Consider the following 18,098-nt stretch of genomic DNA (forward strand, 5'->3'; position numbering starts at 1 on the left):
ATGGAGGTCTGGGTGAAGCTGGTTGATGGGAATCAGCTTAGAATCATGAGGCAAATAAAGAGAAAAAAAATGATACACAATGGAGACAGGAGGAGGGCCTAAGGTCAGAATATCCAGGACTTAGAACAGTGCTGTGCTAGCCTGCTCAGAAGGGAAGGAGGGGCTAACCCCTGATTCTAAGCACTCTATATGGACTCCAGAAGAATTTCCTTGACCCAACAGTGAGAAAGTCAATAGTGGTCTGGTCGTGGTGAGGGAAGGGAGTTTCCCAAAGCTCAACAAAGAGGAAAGGTATTTAAAAAAAAAAAAAAAAAAACAGCAATGCATTCTCTCAATTCATTGGTCTGCAGAACCAAAGACTGGTTTTTCCATCAGTTCAAGGCAAACAGCTATTGTTATAGTTTCAAATTGCCATTGGTTTGTGGACACTTGTTGGTTACAGCTGCCTGTAAATGAGCCTCTTGCTAAAATCTGGCTACGATACGACTTATAGTTTGCATAAGTAAACATATTTCATGCTTAAATTTCCCTGTAGAAATTTTAATAAAAAGAACTACACAATACTGAGATACAATGACAAAAAGCCCTGGTGAGCTTATTTTAATGATATTCAAAATTTACAATGTTAAAACAAATGAACCAAGAATACCACACTTGTGATTTCTTTTCCCACTAAAGATCAGAGGAAGCTATAGCTGTAACTTGCCAGTGATTCTTAATTTGTTCTATTTATCCAGTACAAAAGGAATTTATCAAGACACAACCTCCCACCTAAGACAAGGCGCACAAGAGTGCGTGTGTTCCAAGGATCCATGGTATTGATGCTCTGTGGATTACAGATGCGCTTTACCTTTAGTAAGTAGGCACTTTCTAAGACTCTATCACCTTTTCCAATGTGACACATGTAGAATTTTAAAAGTTCCTGACTCTTGTTAGTTTAAGTTTGTCAGTTAAAAAACGGAAGGAGAAAATGACCGTATTTCTTGACCCTTGAATTAACAGGACAATATCCCTGACTACTCTTGTCCATGGCAGGTCAGTATTTTCCATTCACTGTGGGGATGGATTTCCACTTGTGAAGTAAGGCAGGAGTAGCTTTGAAAGCCTGGCTATCTGTTTTATTCTGATGCTCTGATGAGATGGACTATTAATGAATGGGGGAGGAGACTGTTAAATTACGCTAAACCAAAAGCTTATCAGTGATTTCTTTTGTGTGTGTGTGTGCGCTCACTGAATTAGAAAGAATGCTGTCTTTTATGCACAACACACCAAATACTGCCCTCCACCCCAGGAATTACTGGCAGAATGTAGGTTCCTATGTTAAGTAACTAAACCACTTGGAATGATGGGGGATTCTCCAGTACACTTCCACATGCTTGGTCCCACAACAGTGATTCACAAACTGGGCTCAGCACATCACCTGCTTGGCTAAAACTGGGCTCACAGTTTTATTTCACTTACATATGAAAAGAGACCACCAGTTTTAATTTTAATTTAATTTTAAATGCCAAAGCATTGCATTTTGTGGCTATTAAGCTTTCTTCCATTTGGGTGCACAGAATGCTAGAAGTGACAGCTCTTTCAGATAATGTGCTTTCACATTTCATCCTCTGTGTTGCAGACAGACATTTACCGAGTCTGCTCTGATATTAGCGTGCTCATGTGCAGACTCGGGCAGAACAAAAATGCTGTGAAAACGAGAAAGTAAGTCAAGCAGATCATGGTGCACGTGGTGATGAGTGGTTGCCTTGATTGACAGCACTTTCAGATTTTATCGAACAATCAAATAGGAACACTAAATGCAATTACCATCAACTGGGTCATGGAAAACATTGTTTTCATCTGCAAAGCTTCTGGTGCCTGAAATATTCCCATAATCGAAAATTGGTCCTTCTAGCAGAGTCACTATGTCTATTCGATTAATTTTTGTCAAGACCGAAGTTAAGGCATCAGCTGAAAAGGAGAGAAAAAAGGTTGAGAGCCCAGGGGCATTATTTCCTGCAAGTCAGCACAACATCCAACAAAAAAAAAGCATGCCTTCTGCAGTTTGGTAGCATTTCAGCTCCCCACTGTAGCCCTGCCAGATCCACGTCCAGAATTCTGACTGCCCCAGGGAAGAATCCTACTTTAAAGCTATCTATGGAGGTCACGGTGTTCACCCCACTGTGACAGGGCAGATGGTCTCCAAACACCTGTACTCCTTTAGGGGGCCTAATACAGCTTCAAGTTTCCTTGACTCTCAGAATGTCAATGTCCTTATATTCGATGCCTAACATTTTATAAACTACCAAGGTCAGGCTGACCAGGCAAACCTATAAGAACGTACCCCACATTGCAGTGGGCGAGTGCTGGGTCCTTTGAACTTATCACCACCACCGACCCAAATCTAGTTACAGCAGAGGATTCTCCACTGCCCCAGATGGGGTACAACTGGCTGGCCCCCCTAATCATATCCCACCCTCCTCTGTACTTCCCTCCACACCTGCCCCTGGATGCAGTGGTAATTTCAAAGCATTTTTGATGACCCTCCCATGATGAAAGAGTTAGTATTATTTTTTTCTTCCACTTTTAGTAGATATATGAAGAAGGCCTTCCTTACAAAATGCAAACTATTTTCTGCCACTTGCTTTCCAGAAAGCTTAAGCATAGGACTCTAGGATGGCAGCACTTACTAAACAAGTGTCACTCCAGGTTCTCACTAGCTCTACATAAAATTGCTACATAAAATTACAGAACACTGAAAATCTTCCAGTGAGCCCACTAGCTGACTTCTCTAAGATACTGACCCTGTGTGGTTTTGAAAATTAAAAATAATTTTAAGCATACTTGTGGCGTTCTTTCCGTCTCTGGTAACCCACTTTTTTAATAACATGAAGCTTTGAGAGATTAAAGAATTGGGATTTTCCACACGTATCTGATTGATCTCATCCACTGAAAAATTCAGTTCCCTTGCCAGCTCTGTGAAAAGAAAGAGAGTTAGAAAGTGTGTATTTTATTTTGCACATACTTCATCAAAGTTGTATTCAACTCCTAACACCCCACTCCAAAAAAATAAAAAAACCCAGAAAAAGGAAATGAATTGTAAAGAAAAGCTCTTCGTCTAGAGTTGGACATTCTGGTGCTTGATTCTATACACAGGCTGTGACCAGACTTTGCTTAGATAACTACTTACAATCAAATTCCCATTAAAAATCTTTTGTTTTTCTGAGACAGAGTTTCTGTGTGCAGCCTTGGCTGTCCTAGAACTATCTCTGTTGACCAGGCTGGCCTTGAACTCACAGAGATCCACCTGCTCTGTCTCCTGAGTGCTGGGATTAAAGGTGTGTTGCCACCACATCTGACTACAAATCATTTTTAAAGATTCTTGGGATTTATAGAGAGGATGTTGCTGCTTTCTTTGGATTCAGCCTCATCTCTGCAGATTGAACAATTGCACACGAGACAGGGAGGAAGGAGCATACCACTCCTGAGCATGCTCAGGGACAGCATGAGGGTTGCTCTAAGCAATCCCATTGAAGCACACCTCTTACTCATTTACTAATGTAGTGACTAAGCCTTTGAGTTTTGTGATCTCTACTTGAGAGGTTAAGTGTTAACTCGAGGGAAAATCACACATGTGATATGCAGGCAGCCATTTGTGTGAAAAAGTAAGGAGTGCTTTGTGCCCAAGTATATACTCAATCTTAAAAACACAGAGGTGTCCCTGCAAAGATTAAGGATGAACTCAACATGGGCAATCAAGATGGCTTGGCATGTAAAGACACCTGCTGCCAAGGCTGATGACCTGGGTTCAACCCCTGGGACCCACCTGGTAGGAGAAAATCAAATGAACTCAGTGTGAATGGAGACCTTGAGAAAGGAGACATCTTCTCATCACTTATCTCTCTAAAAAATATGTATCAAGTATGTATTACCTTAATTACTCTAAAGTAAGAAATATGAAGAATTGCTTCCATGGAAAAGCGATTGGCCAAGATTCTGTTCCTGTCAAACATTTCCAAAAACTCAGCAAAATGAATTCAAGATATCATCATGTTTTGAGCAAGTATGTTGCTTCTACAAGTCTATCTTGTGGTACACAGGGGTTTATAAAATGATTTGCACACACCTGAGTGTCCAATGTAGACTTGAACTACTGAAAACTTGACAATTGTTCCTTTGTTGATGTAATATTGAGTTTTTTTTTTTTTTTTTTTGGTTTTTCGAGACAGGGTTTCTCTGTGTAGCTTTGCGCCTTTCCTGGTACTCGCTTTGGAGACCAGGCTGGCCTCGAACTCACAGAGATCCACCTGGCTCTGCCTCCCGAGTGCTGGGATTAAAGGCGTGCGCCACCACCGCCCGGCTAATATTGAGTTTTTAGTCTTGTGATCATGGTGGACAGTTAGAAGGCTATTGTATAAAAGTGTTTATATATGTGAACCAGCTTATCTCAGCACAAAATTTAGCCTTAATATGTGTGTACACAGACACTTTCTTCTTCATTCCATTTAACACCACCAAAAGGTTACATTCACTTCCTGACTTTTAAGCATAGTGGGTTGGGAAAAAACACCATCACATGTATAGACTCATTACCCATCAAAGCCAAGGTCAGCAAATACTCATTTTGTAGGGAACTACACAGTTTGTATTAGTTGCAAACAAAACAAGAATATTTTAAAAACCAAAGCTCCTTAATGATGGTTTCAAGAGGCACATGTACACTTTGAATGCTTAAATATTGAATATTTTCTAATAGTCTTCATTGATCACACAGGAGTTCTAATTCCAGAGGTTAATTCCAGTTTGAATTCCTCCATCTGTATACATTTTAGATGACGACAATCCTAGCATCCAAGAAATCCTTGAGAACGAACATTATTTATTGCTTGGAAGACCTGGAGAAAAGCACATTGACCTCGAAGAATTCAGAGATGGAAAACCTCATTTCATTTCTTCTTTTCTAGTCCTAGGGATGAACTGAGGGTTGGAGCATACCAAGCCACTGAGCTCTGTCCCCAGCTCATCTCCTGTGCCACATCTCCAAATACCTACTCTGGGAAAGTAAGGACTGCCCACGTTAGATGAATGAAAATCTGCTTGTTAGTCACTAAGAATGTAAAAAATCAGCATACATTCTGTGTATTTTTCAGGGAAACGACCTATGTTAAAACAGAATTGGTGTTATGATAGACTTTGTAGGGAACTATTTCCCCATGTACACCACTATTAACTCCTCTCAACCTGCAGGGTGTCACTCAGACACCGGACATACCAGAGTTCCAGGAAGCCCCTGGCCATGAGCAGGTCACCTAGAGCAGAGGCTAGAGACCAGGGAAGGAGGGCTTTGTAATTGGTGGCTCTGAGGTGTACAAAGGAAAAATATAGATGAATTTGTTTCCTATGGCCTAGTTTTCCCTTTTCCCTTGAACAGATAATGGGATGGCATGAGAATGGATGCACTAACTAATATACAAGATGATTTCAGAGAGGTGATAATGAATACTTATTTTTTTCTACTAATTTGGTTATGTATGGCCTATAGTCATAAAAGAAATCAAGCATTTGCTCCAGTTTTCCAGTATATTTTCAGAGGAATTTCCAAAATCTTTAGACGAGCTTCTAAAAAGGTATATTCAACCTGGGAAACATCACATTTCTTAGAGTGGCACGTGTCGGGATATGGGGGGCCTTGTCAGGGTCAACACTACAAAGCTAAATTGTTTGGGTGACACGTTTGACTTTACTGATGTAAAACAAAGCTGGACCTTTCCTTTCCATCACCCTGGCTGTGAATGGTTTCAGAGAACTCAAGTACCTTTGTTAACCGAATCTATTTTATTTACTTACATCCTTTTCCAAAAATTAACTTACGATCAAAGCTTTCACTCCTTTTTCTCGGTCATAGAAATATTAAAATAATTTTTTTGTTCTTTATTGTCAAAGTAAGACAAGATTTTCCATTTAAACTAATCCTAAGGCATAACAATAAGTTCATTTAAAAGCATTAGTCCAATAGGGTAAATACTGTAATCTCGGAAGGCTAAGTATCATGTGTCTAGAACTATTGCAGGGCATGGGGCAATTAAACCACTGGCTAAGAGTGCTGTTTTAACAACAGAGATCATGTTAATCATGTACTCATAGTCTTAGGTGGGTTTTTTTCTTCTTTTTTTTTTTATGCTCCTAAGGCATGTGCCCTCAGATACAAGACTACTCCCTTATGGAAAAGGCTGGGTGAAGAAAGCATTTAAAGTAATATAAGGTCTAACTTTGTTTATATACAGAGAAAACTAAGGGTGTAGAGTTGCTACCAGTAATTATCAGGGTAGGTAGAATTATGGGTAATGGTTTACTGTTTGCTCGTTTGTGTGTTTAAAGATGTACAGGATGGTTTTTGCACATGACAAAGACAAGGACGCTGGGGAAGGATACCTGCTTCCTTCAGGAGCGTATGTACTTACCTGTCCAACTAAGTCCCAGGTGATCGGCTACTATTGCCATCCTGATATCTGTCCGCTCACAAGGACTCTGTGGACCTACGATTTACAATTTCTCAATTAAAACAATCGCCAAGGAAGACACGACACTGGAAAATTGCTTTTCGCAGTACTCAGTTTTTACAGAGACTGACGCTAACACTGTGTACTTAGATGTGTCCTAGTCACCTACACAAATACTCCTCGTCTGTCACCCGCATCAGGCCAAATGCCAGATTACATGGATGCTCGGAATGTAATGAGATTGAACATGCTGGCGAGCTGGCCACTTCACAACGGTCACAGAGTCGCGTTGGTGGCCAACAGCCCATGATGGAATCTGAACCTCTGTGCCTCGGCTCTGACAAGAGCCATCTCCACGAGCACATTAGAAAAAAAGAAAACCGTTCACACATCTTGAATGACACCGGTGTAGCATGCTTTTCCTAGCTCTCTACGGTGTAGCTGGATTAAAAGAGGAGAGAAGAGCGTCTAGGACAGCACACACAGATGACAATGACAGAATGAGAAGCTACGGTTAAACCACTCCACAAGCAATCACGACAGGTCATGCACTAGGGTCTACGCGTCGGAAGGTGTTTACGGACTATGCTGTTGCTCCAGGTCGTGAGCAAAGAGCGCTCGAGAAACCTGACTGCCTTTTGTTCTCACCAGTCCTCCTACTGCCGGCCTTTCCACTCTTTGATTTTAAAGGCGCTGCTGCCTCTGTTCTCTTATCTCTAGCAGGCCTCGTGGGAACTGAAGGCTGGCCACCCCGCGAAGTGTCGGACAACGACGTGTTTCTGGAGGTACTCTCTTCCTCATCGGACAACTCCGACTGCATCTTTTTGTCTTCTTCAGTGAGGCGGTCCACAAGCTTTAGGGTCTCACCACTAATTGCCTTAAAATATTCAATGGGATGTTTACATACCGCCTTAAGCTGACTTTCTCTAACTTTAACGGTGGTGGTGGTGGTGGTGGTGGTGGTGGTGGTATTGGTGGTGGTGGTGTTGGTGGTGGTGGTGGCGGTGACGGTGACACAGGTGGATCTTACCTTTACTGGCAACTTGGATGGAGGCGGTTTGGCCTTGCCTTTCTCTGGCTGCCCTCGCTTTTGTGTGGCACATGCTTTTCTGACTGCAACTAGGTTCTCCCTGTGTGTGTTTTTGACTGGAATTCGGGACTTGGCATCTACACATGAAGAAGTAGGGAGGGTTTTGTTTTTTTCAGACGGACCAACCTGCCTCAGTTTACCTGCTTTACTGTCTGGCTTATGGTTTGGCGGGAAGACATCTTTTGGTGCAGTGGCCTTTATGGGGAGCTTGGATTTCCGCCTAACCCCTATTGGATCCTTCCGCGAATCTCTGGTGCAGGGTCCTTGGATCCCTGGACTCATTCCTGAGCCTTTCACTGGATTTGCTTTCTCTGTGGTACAAGTGGGTGCGGCGCGTCCTGTCAGAACTACGTGATTTGTGGTGTTATCTGTCTGCATGGTGGAGGAATCCAGATTATTGTTGTTATTGAAGTTATCTTTTTGAAAATCGTGTTTCTCCTGGGGCCTATCGCCCACCTGGCTATGGGGTGCACTGGAGACTGCTGTCATGGTTTCGTTTTCTAACCCCTGGCAACTGGTCACCACAGCCTCTATCTTATCTGTCACTTCTCCAGAGCCTTCTTTCTTCATGGTCATGGTAGACGCGGAAATTCCCATTTTTATAGGCGTGCGTGACTTGGGGTCAACTTTTGAGGCATTCGCAGTGGCTGCTGACTTCTCCAGAGGGCCACTGCAGGCCGTGCCTTCCTGACCCTCTCCGCTGGTCGGGATGCCGGGGTTGGGTTCAACTGCTGGTGCCTCTACATCTCTCTCTAGATGGGTGTCTACCGCGGTGTCCCCTGACTGTGGCTGTGGGGTGTCAGTGACCATCCTGCTATCCCCTTCCCCCTGGGCCCCTGACTTCCCTTCAGGAGTATGCTCACCAATCTGGAAAAACTGGAGCCTCTCTTCCACAAAATCCCTCTTGCTCATGTCAATTGCACCACTGCGGGTCATCTCAAACATTTTTCCTTCGTGAAAGGGGAAGGGGTTAGGCTCACTAGTTGGGGTACTTTCATCGGTTGGCGTTCTGGCCGGCGTTGTGTCAGGGGTGGTGGCCGGAGAGCGGTCGTCCACCGCCAGACCAAAGGGCTTAGTGTCGTCTTCCCGAGATTTCCCATCAAAGACTTCACTGTCCCCTCGGTTATTGGGCCACGGGTCAAAATCTAGACCTTTGGTCGCTACGGTTTTAAAAGGAGTGGCGAACTCTTCATCCACTTTGTAACTGAAGTAAGTATCTGGAAACACCGATCGGTCTGGGTGTCTGCCTTCCAGGGTGAAAAACTGGGCCCCTGACTTGGGATCCGTCTTCTCCGGGGTTCTGTCAGATGAAGAGCTTTTGGAAGAGGATGGCTTCTCTTCCTCCAGTCCCACTCTCCCCTCCTCCTCAATGACTTCCAGTTTACTCTGGCTGAAAGAGCGGTCGGCCGGCTTCAGGATGCCCTCTGTCCAGACATCCTTCTTGGGGTCCACGGTTTGACTGGGGAGTTTAGAGTCACTCTCCGTGAGGCCATCGTCCTCGTCCTGCAGGTCATAGCCATCCAGGGAGTCAATCTCGGTGGCATCTGTGTCGTGGGAAAACTCGGCCGTGGTTGCGATGGAACACTCGGTGACAGACTGGTCATTGTTTCCGTTCTGAGCTGTTTCGTTCTGAGGTGAGTCAAGGCCAGACTCACTCTCTCTCCCGTTACTCTCCACCTCTTTCTGGGTGGAAGCCTTCGTGGCAGCAGTTTTGGATTTGGCCACATCTTTCTGTCCTTCATCAACTTCCTTCAGTTTGAAGGTGTATTTTTTTACCGGGACCGGTTGATACATGGACTCATCATCGCTGGAGTCACTGGCATCGGCGCCAGGAGGGACCGGTGACGGGGGCTGCACTCGGATGACAGGTTCAGCCAACTGGTACTTGTCACACTCATCCTGAAGGTTGACTTCAATCATGTCAACCTCCCTTTCGGGGAGATACTGATGCTTCTTATCGGATTCCATCTGGTCGGCATCCAGAGGGGGAGGAGGGGGAAATTCAATATAGGCAACTCGGTTACATTTGGGTCTTTGGATAGAGTCTTTGCTCACATCACGCTCTGTTTCCGGCTCCACAGTCACCTGCTTCAGGGGGGCTGATTTGGGCTCCTCCGACTCAGACTCCTCAGAAACCTCGGGAATCGGGCTGGGTTGTCCTGGTATAAAAGCTATGAGGGAGTCTGGTGTCTTAGACGTAAACTCATAACTCACTTCCTCTGAGCTGGGAGTTTCCGGGGTCAAAGGGCTCTTCCCAGAGCTGTCTAGAAAGGACACTTGCTCTAGAGTATCATCTTCTGGACTGCCCTGGGGAGAAGGAGGCTGCTTTTGCTGTCTAGCTGTATAGAAGGTCCCCCTGGCTTCCTGCACCGTCTTACATTCCTGACTGATGATTTTTTTTACACCTCCTTGTTGGAGCTCCTTTTCATACTGTTTTCCCACTTGGACGAAGCTGACATAAACGGGTAAGGTTTTGATTTCCTTCCCTCCCTCTGTCTGGGCTAGTGGAGCAAGCTTCTCCAAGCCCTCCATGGAACCGTGGTCAAACACATCACTAGAGGGAGAGTCCTTTCCTGGGCTAAACTCTAACGAATCAGGAGATCTGGTGGGAGAGGTCTCGGTTTCATCGAGAGCCGGGCATAGGCCTACATAACTCTGTTTGGAAACTTTGCTGATTTCGGAATAGGTAACTTTCTCATCATCTATGGAATTAAAGTGCTGGCTCTCAACTATCTCTTTGCTCATACTTGACCGGGACACTTTTTGGGATAGTTCATGTTTTGGAAATGTTGACTGCTCACAAAACCCATCAGGAATGTTAGAAGACGGCGTCTTCCTCTCGTCTGTGACCCTGATGGGAATATGGGATAGCGCCGAGCTCTCGCTTCTCCTGGGAGGATGCTCGAGAGCGCCGCTGGGGTGCTCCCCTTCTTTAACAATATACTCCCTGTACAACACTTTCTTGGAGGGAGATTTTACACTCATTTCCTTAATTTCTGAGAGAGAGCCGTTCGTTAACACTTTGTGTTCCCTCTCAGTCACACACATAAATTCATCCTTTGGATCGGCATTCTCGCTCTCATCAGGGCGACCGGCATGATTATCTCGGATATCGTGAACAAGCACGTGCGAAACTTTCTCTTTCTGAGCCTTATTGTTATTGGCCCCAGAACTTTCCCACGTTCTAAAGACCTTTCTGTCCCACGGTCCCTTGACCGCTAGGTCTGATGTCATGGGGCAGGCTGAGTCTTCTTCAGCCTGCTGCTCAGGAAAGAAGTCGGCCACTGCCTTACTTAACATCTCAGTTCGGTGTCTTTTGGCGTCATCAGAGCCAGATTCGTTCACAACAACGTCGTTGCTTTTGGCACGCTCAGCTTTGAACATCATGACATCGTTTTGCACTGGTGCTCCCTCCTCTGAGAGGTCTACACCCTTCTGCTGTTTTTCTCTAGGAAAACCTGGGTGTGTGGGCAGCTTGCTGTCTTGAGCTTTCTTAACTGGGATTCGGGATGGGCCATCCAGATTTTTCTCTTCTTGAGACAGGTCCTTACTTTTTGTGCGTGCGCCTTGTTCAAATTTTAATCGGATGGAACTGAGTTTAGATTGTTTGAGCTGGAATCCAGACTGGGGCCCTTCTGGTCCCCTGCTCTGAGCAGTGACAGTTCTTTTGGCTTCCTCTGTAGGCTGGCCATCCTCACTCTGTTGGGAAGGGACCCTTTTCTCTGGGCTGCTGGACCCACTGGGTATCTTCCTGTCCTCAGCCTGAGGGACACCTTGTCCATCTGGGCCACGCTGCCTGGACTTAACCCATTCGTCATTGGATGCCAATAGTTCTGTTAAGACCTTCTCGGGACTACTGCTGGTGGAACTCTGGGAAGAGTATTCTTTGCCATTTTTGGGGCGTGGCTTTTTCTCTGGGGACTGCAGTTCATCATTTAGCTTCTCGGTTTTGTCACGAAAAAACTGTGACACTTCGGTCAGTTTCTCTTCAGCCTCCTTCACGGTCCTGTCCACCCTGTCTTCATATATCAACTTCTCTCTACCTCTCTCTAGTCTGCCCTCGGACAAGTGCATCCACATGGCATGTTTTGGACCACTGACATTACCCGCATAGTGCAACACCGTCACTTTATCAAAATGCTCATCTTTAGACACTCTCCCTATCCCATTTTCAGACACATCTTTATAGATTTTGGAGAGGATTTCTTTTTGGGGGGCAGTAGCTACTTTATCTCTGGAGCGCTTATCAGACCTCTGTAACTCTGAGCTAGGGGGTCCTGCAGGGTCTGTCACCGATTCCTCGGTATCAGAGTGAGAAACATCTAGCTTCTCTGACAGAAGCATTTTCTCAGCAAACCTGTAAGACTCCCCTCTCAGGTCTGACAACTCGTCATCATGGTACTCTACGGAGTGCTGACTCAAGAGCTTCAGTGTTTTGTAAGAGTCATCGGACAGGAGTTGTGCGGAACTAGGACGGCTATCTTCTTCTTGGGACACTGGAGTGTTTACTCTGGAAGATTCCAGATAGGAAGGCAAGGACTCTTCCGCGGCAAGCTCTTCTTCTTCTTGCTGACCCTGCTCCTCGGGGCAGGGAAAAGCATCGTGTTTCTCTGGCAGAAAATCTTTTAAGTTAATATTTCCCCGGGATAAGTCTCTCTGACACACAGATACTTCCTTCTCGGGATGCTTTTTGGTCTCTCTAATAATGACTTCAGTGGGCTCAGCTTGGTTACCTTTTTCGATGTGGACTTCTATTATACGCTCCAGTTTGGGTTTCAATTGGTTGTCCTCTGCGTGCTGGGCTGAGGTCTCAGCAGCAGACTTGGCAACGTCTGGAGACATGGCTGACTTGTGTTCAAACAGCCCTGCCAGCTCTTTGGAAGGGTCTCGCCCGGACTGAAAGGCTTTCATGATGTCGTGGACTGACATGGTTTCCTCAATTCTTTCTGAGGCACACTCGCTGCCAGGAGGGGAGTGATACACCATCCTGGTGGTCGTGGTGATATGGGTCTCTTCTTTGACACGCATGCCTTTACTTAAAACTCGACTATGGTCGTCTTCCTCGCCACTGGCTTTCATTTGAAATGCTTTTACTTTTTCCTTAATGCTAGAGGTGGTAGGCTTTGGCTCCAACTCCATAAATGTAGGTGAAGGCTTGGGGGACATGGGGTCTTCCGGCTGGGACTGGGGGATCTCCCCCGTAGAGGGCTCATAGCTCCTGATCACATGGACCACTTCAGTTCTTGTTTCTGTGATGACAGGAGGGATCGGGACTTCGTGGAAAAGTGGCTTTGGGCCAGTGCTCTCGGCACTTTGTGGAGCTGATGGCGTCTTTTCACTTCTGGTCTCAAAGCCACTGTCAGACAAGGGACTTTTATCTTGGTCATGTTGAGAAAAGTCATCAGGGGACTCTAAGATGGCATCCGATCCGAAAAAAGAGTCCGCCATCTTGCACAACTCCTTCTCGGAGGTGGAAGGCCTCATGGAGGCCGGTGGCATCTTGAGTTTATGCTCCTGCAAGGCCATGGCTGGCTTTAAAATCCTTTTCTGCCTCTCCTCTCCATCCTTCTTTACATCTTCAAACTTGTACTTTAAGTTGGTCAATGAACTGCTGCTGCCAATGTCGTTCGTCAGGTAGTCTATGACTCTCGTCAGGTTGGGCTTCCCGTGCACTTTCTCGGGCAGAGATGGGGTGTGGCTGGCCGCAGCCTGCCTGGCTTCTCGTATTTCCTCGGAGCTAAATTCTGTCCAGTCATCCTCTGGAGAATGTCCTTTGTCACTCTTGGGGGACTTGGGGGGCCCTTTACTGTCGACGCACACGTCCTTTTTGAGGATCTCACTGACTTTGACCAGGTCTTCCTTCACTTTCTCGACGATTTTGAAAGGCTCCTCGTCGTCTATCCTCCCTTCTTTGGGAAGGTCGGGTTGGAATGGCTTCTCCTCAGGCACGTCTGTCTGCAGTATGGCGGTCATTCTCATGAGGTCCTCCTTCATTTCAGCCACGTCCTTTAAGATCTCCTGACTGGAAGACAGAGAGGATGGTGTGGACAGCTTAAGGGCAGAGGGCGTGAGGAACAGAGATGACTTAACGGGAGATGACGTGCGATTGAAATGGGGCTGGGGACGTGTCTCCGTAGTCAACGTTTTAATGGGTGACAGCAAAGCGGCTGCCGATTTGGTGAGCGAATTAGAGTCCGGAAGTTTCTTCAGTGCTGGTTCTGACAAAACATTGACTACCGAGTATACTGGCACTGTGATTACTGATGAAGTTACGGATGAGGTAGTAGCAGATATTGAAGACCCGAGGGAGGTGTAGAGTGCACTTGCGGAGGGAGTTCTAAGAGACTGAAAAGCCGAGGGTGCTGCAGAAACATACGACCTGAGTGGGGAAAAGGGCATGGCTGTTGCGGTCGAGAGCGCTTTCTCCACCGTGTCGGTGGCCGCGCTCACCACCGAGCTCACAGCGTTGGTGGCTGTGGAAACTTTGTCCTGTAACGTGGCAGTGGCTTTGCATCCGTTAATTAAAGCTGAAGATGAAGGGTACTTCAGAGGAGAAACAGACCCATTGACTAGCGCTACCTCTGCATGTCCAGACATCTGCTTTAAGGGGGAGGAGAGGGATGATGCCATCGTAGCTTTAGCTGATGAGATGACATCAGCTGCAGACTTGGCTGGAGACACCACTGACTTTAAAGGTGAAGAGATCAGTGGTGCTGCTGATGTGATAATCGACTTAAACGGCAAGCTGGAGGAATACATAGTAATGTTTGATTTGGGGGAGGCAGGGGGAGTCATAGTAATGGATGACCTCTCCAAAAGAGACCCTGCGGTCGTCACAGGAGAAGTTCGAGAGGAAAAGGTCGAGTTGGGTGCCAGCCCCTTTAAGGGCGTAGCAGCCTCGGTAACTGTGGGAGCTCTCCCCAGGGTACCGGAGGCCACTTGGATATTGTATGGAGATGGTGACACCACTGTTTTTATTGGCGAGGAAATTGTCCGAAAAGACCTAATAGGAGATGCCACGTCACTAATGGATTTGACTGAAGATGTAGTTGATGCGCCTAACGTGGATTTGATTGGAGAAGGAGTCGAAACGGACCATATGGATTTTAACGGAGAAGCTGATGGTGTGTTAGAGGAAGAGCTGGATAAGGAGGCGAAGCCTGACTTGACCGGCCCGGGCACTGTGATTGGAGCTGTGGTCCAGGACTGGTATGGTCTTGTAGAAAAGAATGGCTTGTATGAGTAAGTGGTGGGGAGGGATCTTGCTGTTCCTGAACTTCGTTCAACTGTTTCTTAAATTTTAAAATGAAAATCAAACACAAAAAAAAAATCAACGAAAATGGTTGAGAAACAGAGAAGAGACCAGAGAAAAAAAAAATTGGTCAGTAAACTTGGAAATATTGGAGAAGCAAGTACAACTGTTTGCATGATTTGGGATGGGAGAGGCAAAATAAAAAAAAAAAAAAAAGGAATGATTTGAAGCAAAAGAGTTAAAATAAACGTGAATGGACACGAGAAATCTGAAGTTAAAAAAAAGGTAACGGATGAGGTGACTAGAACCAGCGGACGTGGAAGGAAACACGAGGGAAACACACACAGCAGCCACAGAGGTCAATGATGTAACGGAGACACACAGGCAAAGGAGACAGGGACGAAAATGGACACCATGGAAAACGGCCTCCTTACTTCCTATTGACTTTCTCGTGTGCTGGGTTAGAAATAGCAGCAGCCATTCTGCTTTGCCTGCATACATACATATGTCTGTTTTGTGCAACCACAGAAAGTGTCTTAAGACTCTCGAGTGTTTCCTCTGCTACAGCTTGTCCACCATAAATTGCACCTAGTTAGAACCATTTCAATATGTGAATCCACACATTAAATAATATTTGAAACTGTTTTTTTTTCTCCTTTTCAGAAAACCACTCAAGCTTGATCATGCAGAGTCCAAAATAACTAGTAAAAGACAGGCAACTGGTGTGCAAACTGTGAAGCCACTGGATTTTTAAGTCTGTTTCTTCCATGCAGGATTGGTTATATCTCACACCCATAAAAAGCCAATAAGAGCAAGAAATTGCCTGAATCAGAGCTGTCAACCAAAAACTTAAAACAAGGAAGAGGAATGTTTGCATCGATCCTTTTTCCATGCAGTATATTCCTTTTGATGAGGGGGAAAAGAAAAGGTGATATGAAATGATTTTAAAAATGCATGTGTACATACACACATACAAAAGGGGGAGGGAACAGAAAATACGGTTCATGGTTACCAGAGCAAGCAAAGCAACTGAAAACATTTGATCATGCGGCGGTTTATCATGGCAAACAAGCCAATGAGGTAATAGTTTCAAAGCAGTATTATGCATGGTATATATAATGTTTAAAAATACTTTCTCAAGAACATTTGCAAAGAAGAGTACACTTTTTCCATGAGATGTGAAGTCTTGGTACCTTTTGAGATTTTAGGAAGCTTTGAGACACATTATTAAATATATCTGCAAGAGAAGAACTCCATATCTAGAGCTTGCTTCATTATAGGGAGAACATAATTTGTATCTTTCCCCCCATAATCTGGTCTACTTTTAACTCTCAAAAGGTATCGTGGGGGAAATCCAAAAGCACAAATATATTTTGAAGATCCCATATATCAAGTACCTACAGCGGCATATGGTACAAACTATATATGTTTATCAAATGCAAAGGTACCAATTCTGGTCCCTTTCTAGAATATTCCTCATACTTTTGGTTACTCCAAACACTGCAATGGCCCATGAGGAAAGATGGGTCCAATAATACCAACATTCTTCTCAAAACAGGCAAGAAACCCCCCACATGAGGCGGGTACATATTGAGGACAACAAATCCAAGCTTAGCATCTCTACTTCCATAAATCTTAAAGCCAACTGGTCACGAGTTGGGAATGCCCCCCAAGGGCTCACTAATGACCCACACCAGAGATGAGGACAGTCTTGGTCCAAAAAGGCAACAGTTTATAGTAACAATGAGATGTGCAGAGGACATGAGGACCTCCTTCGTCATTTGTGCTCTCTCTCACACTGGGCCCAGGCCCCTGTTACAATCCTCTCAGTGGGTTAGCAGCTGCTCTCACAAGGGTGAAGATTTCCATTCCTAGTGTGCACTTAAAGGCAGATATTTAGAGTGTGCCTTTTTCTAGCGCCCTGTGTTAGCCTTAGTAAAGTGGAAGAGGAGCTAAGGAAACGTCACTTAGGCACAACTCCATCTGGGCATTAGTACCAACATCCTAGTGCTCAACCTGTGGGAAAGGCCATACTGTAGACACATGGCTTGGACATTCCTTTGATTCAGTGATTTGGGCTCAGTGTGTGTTTTGAGAGTTAGTCTTTTATTTTATTCATTCATTCATTCATTCATTCATTCATTCATTCATTCATTTGTTTATTTATTTTTTAGCTACCAGAAACTGGGAAGGGCCTCTAGTGTTTGGGTTGATAAAGAAAATAAGTATTTTTTTTTTAAGATTTATTTTTCTTTGTGTGTGTGTGTGTATACACATGCATGTGTGCGTGCACACGCATGTAGGTGCTGTGGAGGCCAGAAAAGGATGTTGGATTCCCCCGGAGCTGGAGTCATAGGCTATTGTGAACTGTCTGATGTTGAGTACTGGGAAATGAACTGGGGTCCTTTGTAAGCACTCTTAATTACTCGGTCATCTCTCTAACCCTTCACAAAAATGTCTTTTGAGGTACACCTATGATTTCTAACTTTGAAAGGAGCCACCACATTACCGCTTGGCTATATATCTTATGTTTTAGTGACACCCACTTCATGACACCCTTTGTGAGCATGGCCAATTCTTGACACTGGGCAGTTAACAACAGACACCCTGGGCAGTAGGGAAAGGGGCAGAGTAATAGGGGAAGTATAATCTATTTGGAGTCTAACACCTTCAGGGGCTTGGGACACTTCCCTTGTGTTCTTAGTCCCTTCTCATTCTTCTGTTGGACATGCCTATGTGCCTTGTCACAAAACAGACAAGAAGAAAAAAAAAAAACAACAAAAACCAAAGGACCCTGTCGTTCTGCCCAAAGTCAATGACAAGCTGAATAGATCCAAACCCAGCCCAACAGCCACACTTTAGTGTGAAAGGAAAACTCACTCAGCACACTGGGCCTTAGATTTCAGGTGGCCCCAAGAACTACCACCTTGGAGACAGAGTAAGGGACATCTGCCTGTTGTCCTAGTGTCTCTGACCTAAAGCAGTTGCCCCAGCAAGGCTTTCCAAAGTCTAAGATTGCTGCCGTAGGGATCCCAACAACTATCTAGGGAGAGTCTCAAAAGAAAAAGAACACCTCAGAGTTACACCCAATTAACTTGACTGAAAAACCAAATAGCCACAGGCATGTCCCACCTCCCTGTTCCATCACAACAATAATTAGTTTCAGACCTCTGGTTCCAGAAGGCGAGAGCTGTGTCTGGTAGAGGAGAAAAGTCAGGTCTGAGGGAATGTTTAAGAACACGGTAGGTTTGCTCTCTACATCCCTCTGGTATTC

The 18,098-nt window shown here is 45.2% G+C and overlaps 1 protein-coding gene across 23 annotated transcripts in view; it reads right to left on the reverse strand.

Annotated features, from left to right (window-relative positions):
* Nucleotides 1-18,098, reverse strand: part of Ank3 (ankyrin 3) — a 483,262-nt gene that overhangs the window by 24,361 nt on the left and 440,803 nt on the right. For 13 of the 23 annotated variants that reach the window (XM_052744761.1, XM_052744757.1, XM_052744756.1 and 10 more), the window contains 4 exons: nt 8,436-14,864; nt 6,444-6,518; nt 2,827-2,958; nt 1,810-1,953 (listed from right to left, as the gene is read on the reverse strand). In XM_052744761.1, the coding sequence (XP_052600721.1) occupies nt 1,810-1,953; nt 2,827-2,958; nt 6,444-6,518; nt 8,436-14,864 (6,780 nt within the window). Of the gene's footprint in view, nt 1-1,809; nt 1,954-2,826; nt 2,959-6,443; nt 6,519-7,130; nt 14,865-18,098 lie in introns of all 23 variants that reach the window. The other 10 variants (XM_052744769.1, XM_052744770.1, XM_052744771.1 and 7 more) reach the window with 4 other exon arrangements.

The sequence above is a fragment of the Peromyscus californicus genome, unplaced genomic scaffold (genome assembly GCF_007827085.1).
Source record: "Peromyscus californicus insignis strain IS unplaced genomic scaffold, ASM782708v3 Scaffold_19__1_contigs__length_69161282, whole genome shotgun sequence".
Lineage (NCBI taxonomy): Eukaryota > Metazoa > Chordata > Mammalia > Rodentia > Cricetidae > Peromyscus > Peromyscus californicus.